The 22,236-nt window shown below is 36.2% G+C and overlaps 1 protein-coding gene across 1 annotated transcript in view; it reads left to right on the forward strand.

Moving 5' to 3' along the window:
- Positions 1 to 14,560: 14,560 nt before the first annotated feature.
- Positions 14,561 to 22,236, forward strand: part of LOC149244935 (TMV resistance protein N-like) — a 104,016-nt gene continuing 96,340 nt past the window's right edge. Inside the window, exon 1 of the mRNA XM_089457625.1 lies at positions 14,561 to 15,595. Within this exon, the coding sequence (XP_089313751.1) occupies positions 15,108 to 15,595 (488 nt within the window). The 5' untranslated portion in view covers positions 14,561 to 15,107. The remainder of the gene's footprint in view (positions 15,596 to 22,236) is intronic.

The following is a 22,236-nucleotide window of genomic DNA, read 5'->3' on the forward strand; positions in this document are numbered from 1 at the left end:
ACATTAATCTTTATCCCCTCACAATATGCATCTTAAAAATAACCCTGGTTTAATTAATAACATTCTATTAATATTCAATTAAGTAGTTTATTTCATCTCTTTTAAGTCTTTATTCTATTTAACCTAATTTTCTATAATTTAATCCTAATTATCCAATTTTATCCTTCTCCAATTACTATTTTATTATTCCTAACATTATTTTTTATGTTTTTTAAATAATTTTTGACATTCAAATCATCTAATTATTATTATTTTTTTTAAATTTAAACTTGCTCTTTTAAAACTAATTTTCAACTCTATTTTTTATCATTTTATTTTTTCTTCTATTATTAAAGATGGGTCAGGTGTCCACTTAAGACCTTTAAAGTTTCAAAATTAGATATAGAGTTTGTTTCCATAAAGAATAGTATCATAATAATAATAATATCCATTTTTAAGGTCACAGCCAAGCCAGACACCAAATTGGTGTATGATACCCCCTTGTTTGTGGGACAAGGGACCCACCTCCGCGCAACGATTTGACTGCTAAGTCTACGAAGGCATACATACTCTACCTCCCTCTGGTTTTGAACCTGTGACCTCTTAGGAGGAAACACATGCTCTTAACCATTAGGCCCACTCATGTTGATCAACTATAAAAACATACACTCACAAATTAGTATTAATATGTTATTTTTTATCATTTTCAATATTAAATAGCAATTTTTTTTTATTATTATTTCAAGTTTTCTTATAATTAAGATTTACTGACTCAATTATAAAAAAATATTAACTTAATATTTGTACCTATCATTTTTAATTGTAAAAAAACATAATTTAAAGTTGATTTAAATTTAAGTAAATTTTAATCTAACAAAAAGAATCACACCATGCAGATTTATTAGCAGAGCCTACCCATAATTTTTCATAAAGAATCACACCATGCAGATTTATTAGCAGAGCCTACCCATAATTTTTCATTAACAAAATATTTTATCGTATAGACCAATTAAACTAACCTTTAAAACTAAATTTTTATTATCTATTATTTTAATTTGTAATAAATTTATTTTTAATAATTAAAATTAAAAATTATATATATATATATATAAATATAAATATTTTGAAATATATAAATACTATAAAAATATAAATATGAAAAAAAAAATATTATTCTTTTATTAATATATTAATAATAGTAATTCATAATTTTTATTTTGTCCATCTTCCCTCAATATATTAAGAATAAAAACATTATTTAGATAATTTTGAATGATTTTAAATGAATGGTTGAAATGGCTGCTTGCGTGTGGAATACCCTATCCATTAATCATCCGGGTTGCGTGTGGAATACCCTATTGTTATTTTTTCACTTTACGTTCATATAATGGCCATGATAATGATGAGGAATGTCAGTGATAAATTTATGTGAATATAATATAATGGCCATGATAATGATGAGGAGCTATAAATTTTGTGTTATTTATGTGAATATAATGTTTGGAATAATAATAATAATAATTTTTTTATTTTTTATTTTTTATTTTTCATTTTATATTATTGTAAAATTAGATTTTGGAAAAAAAAATTAAATTTATTTTAATATAAATTGAATTTATTTTAAATGATTACTATTATTTTTAATAGGTTTATAAATTTGATAATATTTCGAGTAAATTAAGAGTTTTTTTTTAATATAATGATAGAAAAATAAATTTTTTAATTTGATAATTAAAATTATTATTATTTCAAGTTAGACAATTTTTATATTATTTTTCATTAAAATTTTTTGTAGAATTGTTGATATGACTATTGATCTACTAATGAGAAATACAAGTAGCTTAGTAGCATAATTTTTGTTCACATAAACGATCTAAAGTTAATAATAAAATTAAAGAGATAATAAGGTCTAAAATAGTATGAAAATCTACTACAAAACTTAGGATATGTATCTCCTATGGTTGCAATATTGCTATCACTATTATGCATAACAAAAATGAAAAGAAGTTTCATCTATTTAGAAGGTGAGCCTACTTGGATTGTATCACGAACTTCATCATCCTCTTTTAAAGTAGAAAACTCTAATTTTGTGAGAGTTTTGGCCATTACCGATACAATGTCGATGAGCTTTCTTGTATGCTTATGCATTTCATCTATGCACAATAAAATTCCTTGTTGGGTCTTTGAATGCTTAACCTACACTTTACCCATTATAGTTTTTAGCTTCTACTATATATCAACAGTCTGCATGTATTTGGTTTGCTAGGTTCTAGTGTTCCTATATCTGAAACCTAACCTCCAACCTCCTCCCCAACCTCTACATTTGTTATAAAATGTCTTTCCATTTTGGCTTCTTGTTTTGCATTATGTATTTCTCTTTGAATTTTTTGAAGGGTGTATTGCACATATATTACTGGCAAACATTTTGGTAAGAATTGGGCTCTAGAATGAGTTGGTTGATGAAGACCCTTTCTCCCCCTTTCACCCCCTGAGTGCGTTGGGGGCACCATATAAGAGAAAAAACAAACTCAAAAGACTGTTGAGATTTTATGTTTTAATAAAATCGGCAAAAATCTCAGTAGGTGACAATAATAGGAATTAGTTCCTAGATTAGCTCCAGTTTGTTGGGAGGGAGTTAATGCATCCTAAATTTGATGTGAGAGGATTTATGAGGCAGTTAGATTCTCTTTGCTATAAATCAGATGTCCATACGGAGTGTTTTAGTAGTGTGAGAGTTTGTGAGGATTTGATTTATGTAATCTCCTGTTTGATTAATAAAGAATTGCCGATGCCTATGTTTGGTGGACGTAACCCAGATTGGTTGGGTGAACCACGTTAAATTCCCGTGTTGCCTGTGCATGATTTTATGGTTTTGTATATGTTTTATTATTTGTTGTGCATCTGATCTCCAACAAGTGGTATCAGAGCAGTTGGAGGTGGAGCGCGTACTGGAGGTGGAGCGCGTGCTGGTGCGTGGAGACCTGCGTGGAGGCGTTGCTATTGAGCTGGAGCGGGGAGGTGTTCCTTGGTGCTGCGTGGTTTGGTTGCTGGCTGCGTGGAGTTGGTTTGGTTGCTGGTGTTGCGTGGAGTTCTGAAAGTGCAGCAATCAACAAACTGATTTGGAAGAACAACGCTCAGAGTTCCCAGCTTTCTTCCATGCGCAAAAGATTTCTACATTCCGATTATTCGTTTCAATGATTGGTGTTGCCTAGTCTGCTGGTGGAGGTATTACCTGCGTGTTAATGCGTGACGGTTTTTTTTATTATATGCAACTGCTGCGTGCGCATTGTTATATTAACAAGCTCCAATTAACAAGTGTTAATGCGTGAAGGCTTTTTAATTATATGCAACAACTTACAAAAGCGTTAAGTATAGCACAACAAACCTTTTTTTTTGAATGCGCATTGTTAAATTAAGTAACAAAAGGAGCAGAAGCGTTAAGTATAGACCAGAGATGGTTGCTGCGTATATGATTGCTAGAGCTTTTAATTGGTTTTGCTGGTGCGTATTGGATTGGTTTTTTGTGGTGTGCGCATTGCTCCATTGCACTTTGCTCTACTCGGTTGTGTGCTGTAATATGCACAACACAAATAAAACAAGAGTTTTGTTTTGAGATTTTTATTTTGTTTTTGCCCAATTTGCACAGTAAACAAACAAAAAAAAAAAGTTTTTTTTTTAAAGCAAAGGCATATAAGGCATAGGCAGTTTTTTTTTTAATTGTTGGTATTAAAAGTTGGGTTTTGGAGATTATTGTGGTTTTTGCTGATACAAGATGGCGAAAACTCAAAGTGCCCGGTTTGAAATTGAGAAGTTTAATGGCAAAAATAATTTTGAGATATGGAAGGTGAAGATGTATGATTTGCTTGTCCAACATGGTGTGGCAAAGGCGTTGTTGGGCAAATCCAAATAGCCTTACAACATCACAGATAATGAGTGGGCCGAGATGGATGAAAGAGCGATAAGTGTTATTCGACTGTGTCTAGTGGATGATGTCCTGTTTAGTATCGTGTCGGAGACAAGAGCTGCTGGTTTGTGGACGAAACTAGAGAAACTGTACATGACCAAATCCTTAACCAATAGAATTCTCCTGAAGCGACAGTTGTACAGTTTGCGAATGAGGGAAGGTACATCGATTGCTGATCATTTAAATGCTTTTAATACTCTTCTTATGCAATTAAAAAGTATAGAAATAAATATTCAATCCGAGGATAAAGCTATTACTTTATTGTGCTCGTTGCTCGAATCATGGGATCATTTTGTTACTTCTATAAGTCTTAGTTCATCAGAAACTATTGAGTTTGATGATGTAGTTGCATCCTTATTATAGGAAGAAACAAGGAGAAGGTCGCATTCTGAAACCTCTACATCAGAAGCTATGATGGTTAGAGGTCGTTCGAAAGAAATACACTCTAGGAGGCCGAGCGACTCACATTCAAAGTCGAAAGGGAAAAAGAGTAAGCTAAAGTGTTAGTTTTGTGGCAAATCAGGGCATTTAAAGAAGGACTGTTGGAAGCGTCATCAACAAACTTCTAAAGCAGATTCTTCGACAGAGAAGAAGGAGGCAAATACGACAGATACAGGTTCGACATCTGGTTCAGGTATGAGTGATGAAGTATTATCAGTTAATGTGTCCAATCATGGTAAACATTGGTTGTTAGATTCCGGTGCATCAAACCACATGTTTATTCATAAAGAATGGTTTAAGACATATAAATCAATTGATGATGGTGTTGTGTACATGGGTAATGATGTAACATGTAATATTATGGGAATTGGGAGTATACAACTGCAAATGTTTGATGGGACAACAAAAATATTAACTGATGTGAGGCATGTACCAGATTTAAGAAAAAATTTGATTTCATTAGGAGCACTTGATTCAAATGGATATAAAACTGTAATTCAAGGTGGAGTAATGAAAATTTACAAAGGTATTTTACTAGTTATGAAAGCTAAGAAGGTAGGAAATCTATTTCAATTAGAAGGAAGTACAGGGTCAGATTATGTGTCTATGATGTCTGAACATGACAATAGTTCCATTCACTTATGGCATCAAATATTGGGGCATATGAGTGAAAGAGGGTTAAAAAATTTGGTTGATCGCAAGTTACTTCCAAATCTAAAATATGAAAAGTTAGATTTCTGTAAGCATTGTCTGTTTGGAAAACAAATAAACAAAAGTTTAAAACAGGTAAACGTACTAGTAAAGGCATACTTGATTATATCCATTCCGATGTTTGGGGACCAGCCCCTACAACTTCATATGGTGGTTCGTCTTATTTTGTATCATTCATTGATGACTTTTCTAGGAAAGTGTGGGTCTACATGTTGAAAAGGAAGTCTAATGTTTTTTTAGTTTTCAAGCAGTTTAGAGCATTGGTAGAAAACAGCACTGGTAGAACAATAAAATATTTAAGAACTGACAATGGTGGTGAGTTTACTTCCAAGGAGTTTGACAGCTATTGCAAGGATGCAGGGATCGAGAGACATAAGACCACGGTTTATACTCCTCAGCAAAATGGAGTTGTTGAACGCATGAACAGGACTCTTCTAGAGAGAGCAAGGAGTATGCTGAGTAACGCCGGGTTGCAAAAGGAGTTGTGGACGGAAGCGGTGGCAACAACTTCTTATGTGATAAACCGATCTCCATCAACGGCGATAGGCTGCAAGATTCCGCAAGAGGTATGGAAAGGACACCCTTGTGACTATTCTAAACTCGAAGTGTTTGGTTGTGATGCATATGCTTTAGTGCCTAAACATCAACGAACTAAATTAGATCCAAAGTCTAAAAGGTATATCTTTGTTGGGTATGGTGTTGGAACAAAGGGATATAGATTGTGGGATCCTACTACCCGCAAAATCATCATCAACAGAGATGTAAAGTTTAATGAATCCTCTCTTGTACAGTTAGATGTAGATAGTAGATTGAAACAGGATGATGTATCTGACTTTCAGCACATTCAGTTTGATAGCATTTCTAATGATAGTCGTGATGACCATAGTTCAGATACTAGTCATGAACAGGTTTCAGAATCAGAACATGAACAGGGTTCAGGTTTAGATCATGAATAGGTCTCAGATACTGGTCATCAAGAAGTTCCTACAGATGGTAGTCAGCCAATCGAGGGAGCGCCAGAAACATCCTTAAGGAGGTCGACAAGAATCAAACGGCCACCGAGAAGGTATGATGATTATGTCACTTTTGTTGCATTTACTGCTAATGACGATGAACCTCTGTGCTATCATTAAGAAATAGAAGGTTCAAAAATTGACAAGTGGAAAGCAGCCATGAAGGACGAAATGATGGCCTTAAGTAAGAACGACACATGGGATCTGGTTGAGCTTCCGAAAGACAGGAAAACTGTGGGGTGTAAATGGGCTTTCAAGCTGAAACGGGGTGTGAATGATACGGAAGACAGGTACAAAGCGAGACTGGTTGCAAAAGGGTTTTCTCAGAAAGCCGGTATTGACTTTCATGAGATTTTTTCACCAGTGGTTAAAATTGTTTCAATTAGAATTGTGTTAGCGTTAGTGGCTTTGCTTCATTTAGAGTTGCAGCAATTAGATGTTAAGACTGCATATCTACATGGAGACTTAGATGAGGAAATTTATATGGAACAACCGGAAGGGTTTGTTCAGCATCGCAATGAGAAATTTGTCTGCAGGCTCAAGAAGTCATTATATGGCCTGAAGCAGTCGCCTCGGCAGTGGTATAAGAAGTTTGATTCTTTCATGTTGAGTCAGAAATATGTTAGAAGTGAATATGATCATTGTGTTTATTTTAAACAGTTAAATAATGGCATATTCATTATCTTGGTATTGTATGTTGACGATATGCTTTTAGCAAGCAAAATCATAGAAGAAATCAACAGGTTGAAGGCTCAGATGGCAAGGACGTTTGATATGAAAGATCTAGGAGCAGCAAGACAGATTTTGGGCATGGAGATTTTCAGAGACAGGAGCAATGGTAAGCTATGGCTATCACAACAAAAGTATATTGAGAAAATACTTTTGAGGTTTGGTATGAATAATGTGAAGCCTGTGTCAGTCCCTCTCGCTTCCCATTTCAAGCTTTCTTCGAGTTTATGTCCTAATTCAAATGAAGAAAAGGAATTTATGTCTCGAATTCCATATGCTAATGTAGTAGGGTGTTTAATGTATGCGATGGTGTGTACGCGACCAGATATTTCACATGCAGTTGCGGTTGTCAGCAGGTACATGGCAAATCCAGGTAAAGAACATTGGTCAGCAGTGAAATGGGTGCTTCGGTATCTGAGAGGCACAAGTAGTTATTATATTACTTACAATAAGAGTAGTGAATTTGTTTGCGGATATGTTGATTCTGATTTTGCAGGTGATTTGGATAAGAGAAGGTCAACTTCAGGGTACGTCTTTACTCTTGCAGGTGGAGCTATCAGCTGGATGTCAAAGCTACAGAACATTGTTGCTTTATCCACTACTGAAGCAGAATACATTGCTGCTTCTCATGCTTGCAAAGAAGCGATTTGGTTGAAAGGGTTGTTTGGTGAATTTGGTAGGTTGCAGGACAACATCAAGTTATTTTGTGACAGTCAAAGTGCAATACATTTGGCTAAGAATCCGGCCTATCATAGTAAATCAAAGCATATACCAATCAAGTACCATTTTGTAAGACAGGTTATCACTGAAAGGGGAGTCTCTCTTGAAAAGGTGCATACAAAGGAGAATTGTGCAGACATGTTCACGAAACCAGTTTTGTTAGAGAAGCTACGCTGGTGTTTGGCTTCTCTTGGCTTGCAGAAAAGATAAAATAATAAAGAACCGGGCATCAGGCTAATTGTTGTCAAGGTGGAGATTGTTGAGATTTTCTGTTTTAATAAAATCGGCAAAAATCTCAGTAGGTGACAACAATAGGAATTAGTTCCTAGATTAGCTCCAGTTTGTTGGGAGGGAGTTAATGCATCCTAAATTTGATGTGAGAGGATTTATGAGGCAGTTAGATTATCTTTGCTATAAATCAGATGTCCATACAGAGTGTTTTAGTAGTGTGAGAGTTTGTGAGGATTTGATTTATGTAATCTTTTGTTTGATTAATAAAGAATTGCCGATGCCTATGTTTGGTGGACGTAGCCCAGATTGGTTGGGTGAACCACGTTAAATTCCTGTGTTGCCTGTGCATGATTTTATGGTTGTGTATATGTTTTATTGTTTGTTGTGCATCTGATCTCCAACAAAGACTAGGGAAGGAAAGAGTATAGGAAGAGAGAGTAACAAAATTACAACTTGGCCAGACTCGGGGATTAAAAAATGGATCAAATAGGAGACCTGAAGGGGATACGAAAAGTTTGATCAACTGAGAGGATGTGACCAGAGGTTAGAGGGGAACTTGTCAACATGAGACCCAAGTAGAACCCACTTTGTTCTAGATCATTACATTGACAAGACTCTCTAGTGAATCCTTTTCTTTGGAACATAATAAAGAAGAGTACTTAGTAACAAGCATGAGCCACTAACAATGAACTCAACTTTAATAAAACTGATAAAATACACCAACTTAAATTACAGATAACAAAACTAAGATGACACACTAGAGAAAGGTAGGTTATCCAAAAAGCGAAAGGCCACCAAATACAAACCTATAGACAATAATTAAACAAAACGACTAAAAAACCTTTTGACAATATTCAACTAAGAAATTGCTTCCCCCCTCTTAAACTCGTAACCAAAGCTCTCATTGATAGGGGAACTTGTATCTTCCAACCAAAGTTTAAAAACACCTGCATTATGCTAAGTTAAACCTTGTATCCATGCCTACTGAAGACTAAAAATTTACAACCAACTAGAAATAAGATGTTATTCTAGATAGTCGAAAAGCTTCTTAAACAAAAACACTAGCCAAAATGTATACATTGAATGTAATCAAGCCCAAAAACATATGATTTCCTTACCAGGTGCACAAGAGAGTATCAATTCCCTAGACTCATTCGCTTTCCTTTGCCATGAAAATGTTATGTTTTGAATTACCTCCTGCGCAATGATGATTTAGTAATAGGGAGACCGTCGACCAATTCCTTTAGACAAAATCAATTTGGCATTGTAATTTCCCTCATGTGCGAGACTTATTTAAATGTAATCATCCTAAGGAAGGAGATCCAAACCTCCAACTCCCACAACCATTACTTTCCTTATCTACTTTTTGTCTTGTCATGAATTATCACCGGTTGTGAAAATATTTTTATTATTCCTATTCTTATAATTGATGTTATTATTCCTGCTGCGGTAGGATATAATGCATTCAGAAATGCGTTGTCCGTTAATTTTTTTTAATTTGACCAAAAAGTTAAAATGACATGTGTAATGTTAACTTTATAAATAAAAAATAATTTATTTTTTGAATCATTTGAAATCTATTTTATTAAACTGTGATTGGTGGTCTCAACGCTCTTCTTATTAAACCATGATTACATGCTTGTACTCCACCGATGCACTGTTAAGCATTCATGATGATGATGATGATGATGGTGGTGGTGATTAACGTCCACTAAGACCAAATTGGTCTATCGAACCTATAATTTTCTTAGTTTTTAATTATCTGGCTCCTCGTCTTTCTTGGCGAGATTGGTGTTGTAGCTTTCTTTTTTTTTCTCTACGGTCTTCCAACTTCCTTTATCTTGCATCTCCTTCATCTCTTCTAGTTCTTGGGACATTGGTGTCTTAGCTTCGCGATCTATTGTGTTCGTCCTTTTGAAGATAGTCAAAGAAGAAGTTTGGTCTAGGAGATCTACTTTGCTGTTAAATGAAGATTTATTTTGTGCGGTATTCGAATCCTCGTAACTGTTGATTTGTTGGGCGGGGCTTTCTCCCTGCTTGTCTTGAGGGTTGTTTCTTTCTTGCCCGATTTCTTGTGATTCAAAGTTTTCTCTAGAGTATTCCTCTTTTATGACAATGTAGTGTTCTTTTTGTGCTCCTTCCCACCATGTAGATCTGTGGTGGTTTTTTCTAGCAGAATTTTTCTGGGAGGTTTTTGGGCAATTTTTGGCTAGATGGCCTGTCTCAAAGTAGGATTGACATATGAAGAGGACACTTTCATAATTGAGTTTCTGGTTCCACACATAGTATTTACTTGTTAGTTTTATTTTAGCTGGGAATATGGTGCTGAAGTCCATTTCCACACAGATGTGTACATAGGTGGTTCTGGCATATTCCTCTGTTTCTGGCCACCTGCAGTAAAATTTCCCAATTGCATTTCCAATAGCTTTTAGCGAGGAGAGATTCCAGAGATGCAAGGGTAGGCTTGACAATCTCACCCAAACTGGTGCTGAGGTTATGATTGCTGTAGAGGGATTGAATGATGGGTTCCATGGCTTCATGAATAGGCTTGACTTTTCCCAAAACCAAGGGTCGGGATCTAGAATACATTGTCTGCTTTCAAGATTTTCAAAAGCTACTATAAAGAAACCCCTAGCACAGGGGTAGATATTAATTTCATCAGAAATGACAGGCTTCCGTACCTCCGAGATCCAATTGTGGAGAGCTGTCAGCCGCGGCCAAACACCATTGAATCGAAAAATTAGGGCATTTTCGGAAAACTTCAAAGCCTCATCGAGTAAGGCCTGGACCACCTGGACAGTGGGAGCTGGGGCTTCACTGACGATATGGGCAGGAGCTTGCCCTCCAGAAGCAGATGAGCCAGCAGCTATTTTCACAAAGCTAGGAGCCATATTTTACTTGCCTGTAGAACCCAGCCGCAGAGAAATAAGACATAAGATAAGATTAGATCTAGAACCTAGCCTCCTAGATCTAGATCTAGAACTATTTAGGTTTAAAAAGAAGAAATGGATGCCGGTCACCAGTTCTCCACTGTAACCCTAACAATACTATTTTGTTCTTTATAACATTATTATAAAAATATCCTCCTACCAAGGCCTTTACACGCACGACTGAACAACATATGCTACATGTTTCAATTTAGAATACAATTCCCCCTGATCAGATGTCGGTTATAAAAGAAATCCTCAAAAGAGAGCTGGACTCTAAGCGTTGGTGAATTTTGTAACCGGACTCAGACACGGAGTGCTTGGCGAGCTCCCCTGGAAGAACGAGTCTTACTGCTGTCTGGATCTCCCGGTAAATAATAGTTGGCTTCTTGTTGTGGCGAGAGAGTCTCGATGCCTAAAACTGTAGATTCGAACCTAAGTTAAGTCAAGATCGGATCAGAAGATTTTTCTCAAACAACAGCTCTCAAATAGGCTCTACCTCTGTGGCTCTCTTGTAATTTTTCAATGGCGGCTATTTTCTTCACAAAAAAAAGTGGGCTGAATTTTGGCTAGGTGGTTGTAACGATTGGTTCAGTGGGCTTTACCGAAGCCACTGTGTGTTCAAACTAGTGCACTGTTTGTTTCTTTTTCCAGCGGCAGAAACGACGGGCTTCCTTGTTCACTGGCAGGGTCTCTGGCAGAAGATCCAATGATTGACCACAGAAGATCATAAGATCTGATCCAAATCAAAAGATACAAGACCACAAAAGATTAGAAGATCCGAAGATCTGAAGACCACAAAATATACTATACTGTATTTAAAAAAAAATATAGATTGCATGCTTGTACTCCCTCGTCTTCTGTCATATTAGTCCCTGATCCATTCAAATGATGCATAATTGCATTGTTGGGACTCGGGAGGTGTAGTCCTTCTCTTTATCATATTACTTTTATCATTATCATAATTGTTTGGGTGAAATGACTGACAACAACTATTTTCTATTCAAAAGAATATTAAATGACCCTTCACCTCAATTGAATTAATGTCAGAAAGCACGATAAAAAGTTTTAGTAGGAAGAAAATTAAAAGCATTTTCAGAAACTTTGGTTATATTTAATATTATGACGAAATTGATCAAATGCAACATACAAACAAGAAGTTGCAGTTCCAATAAATTGCAGTGATGGATTGCATTGGGCTTCATCTCACAACAATAAGATGTTTTAATGTGAAAGCTAAATACTATACAACGACCATTCACTTAATATATTCATAAATATTACTAATTATGATGATGATAATTTTTACAGATATAGGCATTCGGAAATGCGTTGACTGCACAATATTTTTAATTTGACTAAAAAAGTTAAAGCGCCATATGTAATGTTAATTTTATAATTAAAAAAAATGTATTTATTAGATTATTTTAAATTTATTTTTTTAACTTGTGATTGGTTGTCTCTGCTCTCCTCTTATTAAATTATGATTGTAGGCATTATACTACGATTATTTAATACCATGTTTATCTAAGAGGTTTTTTAATTGAAAATAGGGAAGTAAAATTTACTTGCAGTGCTTACTATGCCACTATGATCCAACGTTTTAATAAATGCCACTAATCTGAGTAGTGCTTACTATGCCACTATGATCCAACGTTTTAATAAATACCACTAACCTGAGTAGACCGAGAAATAAGTTAAAATGTTTTGTAACACATACTAGTAGTAGTTATATCTTAGCTAATTAGTTGTACTTTCTGGACAATGCTTCATATTTCGGCCAATTAAATCTAAACCCAAAACACATTAAAATCAATTAAATCTAAACCCAAAACACATTAAAATCAGTAAAAGTGTGCACTCGCGATGCCACAAATAGTTTCAAAAGTTTTTCAAGCAAGCAATACATGTCTCTTTAAATGGTGAATTATTTCCATGGTTAACCACATGTTTTCAACTACAAGTAAAAATAAGAAGGTACAAGTGCAAAGTGCTTAAGTGTAGGCAAGCAATACAGGTCTCTTTAAGTGGTGAATTATTTCCATGGTTAACCACATGTTTTCAACTACAAGTAAAAATAAGAAGGTAGAGGTGCAAAGTGGTTAAGTGTGGGCCAAATTTATGATGAATGTTTTGGAAATTTTATATTTTGAGACCCCCTTGTTTGTGAGATAAGGGACCCACCTTCACCAAATTGGTGTATGAGATCCCCTTGTTTGTGGGACAAGGGACCCACCTTTGCCCAACTATTTGATTGCTATGTCTACGAATGCATACATTCTCTACCCCCCTTTGGTTTTGAACTTGGTACCTCTTATGAGGAAAAACATGCTCTTAACCATTAAGCCCACTCAAGTTGTATAAAAAATAATATCATATAAAATAATAAATAACATCATCTAAAAAATAATATCAATTAATATATATTAACTACATTTACTAACCACATTTCCTAATATATTTATACTAATTTATTATTAATCACATTTTAATTTTGATTGCAAAATGTCACTTTCAATTATACTCATTTATCTTTTTCATGAGAGAATTTTTATTATTAAATGCTTGAGATCATAGACCAACCTCAACGCTATCTCTAATTAAAACAATGACAATTTTAGTCAACATACTTGTGGAAAACAAAAGTTATATATGGAAAACAAATCTTTTAAATATACCTAATTGTCATGCAATACTGTGATGTAATGGTGCACAAAATTACTATTATACATTATTTAAATTACATTTTTTAAAAAATTCCCAAATTTTCCTATTAAATGCAATGTTCCATTTTGAAATATATGGAAGTATGATTTAAATTATATTTTAAATAATTTCACTAAATTGTCTTAGTGAATGAAATGTTCCACTTTGAAAAATATGGAAATAATTAAATAATGTAATAGTTAGCGAAATTATTATTTTACATTGCTTAGATTACATAATTTTTAATCTAGATTTTAACAATATTTTTTTCAAAGTTAGTGAGATAATGGTTAGTTAAATTATTATTTTATATTGTTTAAATGATATTTTTAATATCATTGTTATCAAATACTCTATTCATTTTGAAAGGTCATAAGGTAATTAATGGAAATGTAATTTTTTATATCTCTTTTTACAATACATTGGAATCTAGTTATTGTGCTTGATAAAAATATATTCTTCAACGTTCATTTCAGTTGCCTACAACATATATTTTTTTGTCCAAAGAAGATACTATATAAGTACGAGGTCATTAGCACAATTATATGGCTACTGAAAAACACTTTGTTCATCCATTCATGTATGTCTTCATTGGTTTTTACTCTAATTTAACTATACTTACACTAAGCAATAGTATTTACAATGTAGCCCTTGTTCAAATGTGGTCAAAGTTCTACTATAAGTATGAGGTCATTAATCGTACTATATGACCATTGAAAAACACTTTTCATCCCTTCATGTATATCTTCATTTTTTACTCTAATTTAACTATACTTATATTAAGCAATAATATCTACAATATAACCCTTGTTCGAATGTGGTCAAAATTCAATAATTAAATTAAAACGTAAGGAATGGTAATAATTTTGTTTTTTAACCCAACATCGCTTTAATAGGATTTTTGTTTTTTAACCTCAACATCGCTGTGATGGGATAGGCAGAGCAGAGTGACCATAGAATTTGCAAGGTTCTCAATAACGGGGTCCGACGGTTACCGCATCTTCTCACAGCTGGTATCCTTGCTTGACCCGTTCCTTATTCCAGAGATTGAAGCTCCAATCAAACAAGGCTGCTTTTTCGTTGGAATCGTGCGTTCGAAATTTGTTCGAGTCAAACGGAATTATCCACGTCTTAAGGTTGCGTTTCATGAAGAACAACCAGGGTGAGAACATTCCATTCCATGAACAACGGCGCGGTATGATCCTTTTAATGGTTTCATTCAGGCAGCGGGAAACTTCCTTTCACAAACCCAGCAATTTTCGAACAAGGAATTTAATACATAGAGTGAGGACTTCTCCTTTCCCGAACAACAATAAGCCCAGGGAAGGTGGTATGATCCTTTCAGGCATCCCGAGAATTCCTTGCACAAACCGAGCAATTTCGAGCAAGGAATTTATATATAGAGCTCTATCACTGTACAGCGGAAATTTTCTGTATATTCAAACATTTATTGAGCTCCAGTTATTTGCACCTCCATCCTACGGAACGATACAGAGAAATATAACAACCCACAGTCACATTACCGGGAATCGAGCTCATGTTTGTTTCAATTTTAATCTGAATCTGATTGCCTGACCAGCAAACAGGGGACCCCTGTCTGTGAAAATATCTGACACCATTGTCGATTATAAAGCTTCAAGCCGACCAGAATTCAGACAATTGAAACGCTACGATCAGATTGTCATCATGTCTTTCACGAGATACAATCCTTTGGAAAGGACCGTGTCCTCCGAGATGAGGAAGTATGATTTGTTTCTCAGTTTTCGAGGGGAGGTCAGGAAAACATTCGTAGATCACCTCTACACTTCGCTCGAGAACGCCGGTGTTAACGCGTTTCTGGACAGCAAGAAACTGGAGAAAGGGGACGAGATCAGTCAGACCTTAAAGAATGCAATTGAGAACAGTGCAATACGCATACCCATATTCTCCAAAAACTTTGCAGAATCCCACTGGTGTCTGGAGGAGGTGTCCCACATGTGCAAGTCTGGTGGGCTCATAATTCCTCTGTTTTATGACGTTTCCCCCGCAGAAGTTCGGAATCCAGACAGAGGCGCCTTCGCTGAGGCATTCCAGAAGAAGAAAGGGAGGTACTCCAAGGCAAAAATTAATGAGTGGAAGAAGGCTCTTGCTAAAGTAGCTTCCTTCTCTGGCTGGTCCAGGGATGACACCTTAGGGTATGTATATTCTTTCTTCTCTCCTCTGCTCACTGTTCAGGGAATTGCTTTTTTAGGATTTTTACGTACTCTAATTAAACTTTTGCTTTTTTATTCTCAGCTTTTTAAATTGAATGAGAGTTGTTTATTTCTTCGAAGGAGTATACTAGCATAAACCCACCTAAGCTTTGTCCTGCATCTGAAAATTGCAAGCATCAATGTTGCCTATGCCTTTTTATATATCGAGTTTAAATAGATTTATGTTAATGTCCATATGCAAAACACCCAATACTTACATGGTCACACACGTACTGCTAGAGCACTTGTAAACTCTCGAGATCGACAAGTGATGTAGGATGGGATGTGAACACTACCACGAATCAACACCACAACACTTGTAAACTCTCGAGATCGACAAGTGATGTAGGATGGGATGTGAACACTACCACGAATCAACACCACAACACACCATCAGCTTTCTCAACAACAAACAAACACACAACTCTGATTCAAGGAATGAAAACACATGCATGTGCACACACCTAGAAGGCAAATAAACACCGTTTCTTTCTATTAATCTGGAAATGAAATTGACATGCATGCAACCCCAAGGGGCTTTTAATGTAATAGTAAATACAATTGGGCCAAACCCCACCCTTAGTATGCCCACTGGGCTTGTCTCGGTTGGGCTTATGACACGCAGAAATGAATTCCACTGACCAATCTAAATACTTCCTTTTTTGGCTTTGTTGTTCTCGGCGTCATTTTTTTCCATGGTCTTCTACAACTTCATTCACAAGAGCTTCATCTCTTCTCTCTGCCTTGAGTTATAGGTTTCTTCGATTTCCTTTTTGGTGAGCACCTTGCAACTAACATGTGCATTCATGGTATATTAAAGAACATTCTTATTTTACTAGATACTTATAAATACTCAAAATCTTTTTGTTGAACTCCCCTCCACATACATATTTTTAATAAAAAGAAACCCTTATTTTTAGTAGATACCCCTTTTTATAGCCCCAATATCTATAAACTCCCTGGTACCCTGCAGCTTCCGCCAATGCCTACAATTTATTTGTTATAATTTTAAAACCCCTTAATGAATGAATGCTAAGATATTAGTCAACAAAATGAAGCTCCCTAGCACCTTGTTGGCCTTCTCCTCTTGACACCATGATTCTATCCCACAAGTAAAGAATTGGAATCATGCATCTTGTTTTTCAAGACCTATGAGCTATTCTTCTTCACCTAACTCTCTTGCAGTTCTACCCAACATTGGGTTCTATCCAGTAACTAAAACTAGGACCACCTTCCTTTCTGCCTTCTCTTTCCCCCATGAGTTGCAAGTCCATTATCTCTGTTATTGCTCGGACACTTCCTAAAGGAAAAGCTCAACTTTACTCAAGTGGAAGTCTATTGTGTAACAACCCATCTCAGATCACGAACAGCATAGTAATATTAACATGCATGTGAGGCATGCATATGATAGCTACATATGCATGTGAGGCATGCATATGATAGCTACATATGCATGCATCATATACATTGCACTAGTATATATATATCGACTATTCATGGAGAATATCTAAATATAAGATAAATGAATTAATTATCAAAAGTGTTAATTAAATACCTAATTCTCGTAAATAGAAGGAATATACATTTAGTAAGAAATATCGTTGAGTTTATTCATAGGTTTACCAGCTCATATATAACCCAAATTGGATATTAAACCCATAAACCTTATTATTAAATCTGATATGTTATAAACATAAAATAACATTTAAAATTATTATGGCCATATACTATTTAATAAAATAAATATAAAACCAACCGTCATAATTAAAAGTGATACCACTCGATGTTGTAAGGGGATCTGATTCAATTAAAGGCAAGAAGCATGACAAAGCAACCACCGCTTAACAAAAATAATATCCTTTCATAAAGGTGGTGAACAGATACGTAGAGATGAAGGGACCTCTACTATTTAAAGAGAGGAAGGAGGATTTCAAGGGGAGGGAAAATAGAGAGAAGGGTGATAGAAAATCAAACTATTTGAGGGATGAGCCAGGGGCTCGATTTTGAACTGAGAACTGGGAAATTTTGAGTTATTCTTGGAGTTTTGGGCACGGGGGCCAATGGATTTCCATTTCGAAGTTCTCTGGATCTGGGAACCGCAAAGGTTGATCCCAGATAGGCAGGGAGGAATCGGTTGGTTTGGTAAGGGAATCAGAAACTAGGAGCAATGTGGTCCGACACTAGATGGGAGAATCAGGTATGCAAATGCATTTATTTTGATAGAATTAACTTGATTAGAATTTTACAAAAGGAATCTGTCAATCTTGTTGAAATTTAATATCAGTCTGTCAATCTTGTTGAAATTTAATATCACATTTGGTATCACAGCCAGTTCAAACTCTCGGATCTGTTAAGTCTGTTAAGAAGGTTACTTACCTTATTGCTGAAAACTTCACGATAATACATACAGGGTTTCAGGGTCTCATTAGAGGTTCTTATGTTGTTTAATTCAAATATCAGCTAGTGTGAGAATCTGTCATTGTATTGATTTATTATCTGAGATAGTGTGAGAATCTGTCACTATATTGATTTATTATCTGAGATATTAGTCACTGTAATGATATAACTCATAGGTTATGTAATATATGTACACCAAAGAGTAAAAAAGAAAAATATAACAAATCACTGTTATATATATGGTAAGTCAGAACTAGTAATACAAGTTTATTTAAGCTTCAGAAACAATTATGTAAGCCTCCTCAGTATTATTAATGGCACATTGATGGAGATTTTAGAAGATGATTTCCTCAGAGAAGAAGCCAAGGTCGGTGATTTGCATCTGATTTAAGTCCTTGCTGATTTGAAGTCCTGAAAAATCAGAAGTCCTAAATGAATGGAATGCCTCATTGACAGTCAGGACTAGACCCACAACGGATTTGAGTTCATCTTTTGTACCAAACTGATATTGACACTTCTAGCAACCTTTGGACCAACAACGTTGCATCTTATTTACAAATACCATTTTAGCTGTGTAAGGATAAGCTTCATGGATGGAAGGCCACCAAGATTTTGTCGTTTCTCCATAAGTAACTTAATTCTTGTAAAACTAATTAACATGAAGTTGAGCATCTATCTGAATTTCCAGCAAGATCCACACTTGAATTGACCATTGAAGAGACTCGTATGCTTTCTTCTCTCCATTCTCCAAGTAGAAACAAGAACACCTATTGTTTAGGTACAACACAGATAAAGGCATTCAAACAGCGTTGTTCCTCTGCTTCATTTGTGATAGCTTTGTTTGGGGCCTTCCGTGCCATCTCAAAGAGCTCCATGAGCTCCTTTTCCATGATCGTAGATGAGCCCATTGCTCTGTTGCTGCTATTGTCTAAACCTAACCGACAGCCTCAGTATCAAAACCCTACCAATACTGTTGTTGGCAGCCTTAAAGAAGACTCACCATTGTTATAACGGTAATAAGGAGTAGTAATGCACCAAACCTCAGGAATTGCTCAACCCATATATGACAATCAAAGAATCGGTCACGTTGAATTCACGAAATATAAGGTATGTGGTCAAATTCCTTTGAGGAAACATTAAGGCGGTGTTCAAAGATATTAGTTCCTTTACACCGTGAAATCAACAACCAACAAAGTGTTAAAATAAACTGCAGCCCAACAATACGCATTGGGTGAACCTGTTGACACCTAATCCTCAACGGATGGGTGAACTGGACAGTCATCAAGAAGATGAACTGATCCGTCATATTTATGTATATAACTAATAGTTAGCTAATGAATAAAGCAATCAATTTTTTCTTGCGCTCATTCATTCTGGAGTTACCCTGGCCTGACATGGTATCAGAGCACAGGTCCCAGTTCCTAAAATAGCTGTAACTCCTGCCTCTGCCAGCGCTCTGTCCTCTGCGTGATTCCCTGCACCTCATTGAATCTCTGCGCATCCGTTTTCTGCTGCCTCATGAAATCTCTGTCATTTACTGTCGGCCTCATTATATCCTGCGCATCTGCATTCTCCTTGTAACTCCTCTGCTCTCCCTTCGACCATCAATTGAGAGCTACGTGTTGCAATCTGAGATTTGGAATCGATTCTCAAGTGGTTCGACGGTTTGTGTTCCACGAGATCTCTACAGTTCAAGCCGAGCTTGGGACGAATCTCATATAAATGATAGTTAGCTGTTGTATGCGGACTCTTTTCTGGACACAAGGAGAGAGCTCGCAGTTTTTTAAAGTTCGTTGAGTATGCAAAAACCTGTGCAGAGTGGAGGAGCGGCCGTGTGTGTCAACACCAATTCTGTCACCATTTCTGTCGAAGTCCGCACGGAGGAATTATCTCGAGCCACCCTTTGCAGAATTCTGTGCAGAGGGGTTGTTTGCTGAGCGTTCGAAGGTTTGTAAGTTAAGATACCTGTTCGGGCGCTTCGAAGTCCTGGTTCGTGGGTAGTATTTAAGTTTTTGGCGCAGTCAGTTTTCTGTCTATTTTGAACAGCCACATTGATATGTATATACAACATTGATTGCTGTCCTTGGAAAGGCGAGGAGGCCGGTAGAAGCATTGAACGTCTTTCATGCAATGCGTGAACACATCTCCTCTTACATAATTGTTGGGCTTAGGCAATAAGTGCCCTCACTTTTTTCCATTACAAAACGACTTTATATCATTTTCTGGTTGTCTGTCATCTTCACTCCATTGCAAAAAGATATTTCCTTCGTCGACTCCCACTCGTATAAGAAGCCCCCAATTCTGAAGTCTTCCTACGCCGTCCTCCCACGTTCATTTCCATTTCTCTTTCAATTCTATTAAATTCCACTGTATTACTCTTGGGCAAGCTGGTTATCTCAAAGAGCTTTTGAATATTATTGATTGTTTGCGGACGGGTACCCGTAACTGCCACCATACATACTCCTTTCGGTTTCTCTTCCTATCGAAGCAATCGTAGGCGCATTTAAATAGGCAGCAGCACCTCCAGATATGGAATACGAGATGTTAAACCTCCCTGGCACGAGATGTTAAACCTCCGTAGCTTCAATGTGGGAGCTTCTGTTCAAATGGTATCCTGTGCAGCCGTATGCAGTTTATGTGATTACGCAGTTTATGTGATGGTATGATAGCAGTTTTGGTATAGTGTTGAGATCGAATAGTGTTGTGCAGTTTTTACATCATTCAAAACATTTTATATATCAAAGCATTTGTGGAGGTGATATAGTGATATTGCACAGTTTTTTATAATGCTGTATTGAAGCATAAAGTGATATAATATTTCAATGAAATTCTGATGCCTTCTGTCACACATTAGAGGGATTTGTAGAAAATATAGTGCATAAGGCTGTAAGGAAGTTTTCTTTTTTCAAGCAGAAGTATTTTTTTACAGAATGCATTCAATCATTTCTATGGTAGGAATAGTTCTCACTGGCAAGGAGAACTATTCTGAATGGTCCCGGATGGTAAAACACACCCTCATCTACAATGAGTTGTGGAAGGGAGTGTGTGTCGGAGAAGAAGACAAAGACCTTGTGCAGCCTACATCAGATAAAGAACTTGTCATTTGCGAAAACAAGAACAGCAAAGCCTATGCATTGATCGCAGCATCTGTAAATGAAGAAGTAAGTCGTCATATTTCATCCTATTCCACTGCCTTTGAAGCTTTACAAAAGCTGAAAGAACTCTATGATTCACATTCTGCACTTGAAGTTGTTCAGCTCATGATTAAACTCTTCACTCTTGAACTAAAAAATAATGATCCCCTTGCTCTTGCATCTGAAATAAAGTCTATAATGCATGATATTAAATCCACTAAGGTTGAGCTGGATATCTCTCTTATTGCCTTTCTCAAAGCACTCTATCCTACCTACTCTAATTATCTTGAGTCTTTACAAGCAAATGGAAATCTTAAAGACATAACCTTTGAGTCTCTTGTGAAAACGTTTGCTGAAAGAGAGAAAGCCTTTGGAAAGAAAACAGTCCCTGAATCTTCTGAAGAGACTGTTTGCCTTGCTCATAAAGAAAAGCATCCTGCTCAAGATTCTACAAGAGGAAGAGGTGGACGAAGAGGAAGAGGAAGATACTTCAGAGGCAGGGGGGGCAGACATTCTCAAGCAGAAAAGGCAGATCTGCATTGCATTCGCTGCAAACGAAATGGATCACATGATGCTTCTACATGCAAGCTACCATGGGACAAAATTGAGCAGAGAAGAAATCAGCAGAAAGGTAAAACTGATGACACAGACAAAGGTAAAGCACTTGAATCCGCTCACTATATTGAGGCACAATGTAACATTGGAGTAAATGAAGATTTGTTTAATGCTTCACTTGCTTCTTCGAAAAATGACTGGTTGCTTGATTCAGGAGCAACCTGTCATATGACTCATAGGAAATATTTTTTTGAAGATTTCACTGACAATGTTGATGGAGCAGTATACTTTGCAGATCAGTCAAAAATCAAGCCATCAGGGCTTGGCACAATCAGGCTTAAACTGCCTGGTCTTCCAGACTTTCTTCTGGACCATGTTCTATATCTCCCACAGCTCAAGAGAAACTTGCTGTCTCTGGTCCACATCCGCCAGCAAGGTCACTCCATTCATATGTTTGATGGCAAGCTTGAGGTAAGAAAGGCATCTGACCACTCACTT

The sequence above is a fragment of the Pinus tabuliformis genome, chromosome 7, assembly GCF_031772625.1.
Source record: "Pinus tabuliformis cultivar Carrire ecotype Pingquan chromosome 7, CPIR1, whole genome shotgun sequence".
In the NCBI taxonomy this organism is placed as follows: domain Eukaryota; kingdom Viridiplantae; phylum Streptophyta; class Pinopsida; order Pinales; family Pinaceae; genus Pinus; species Pinus tabuliformis.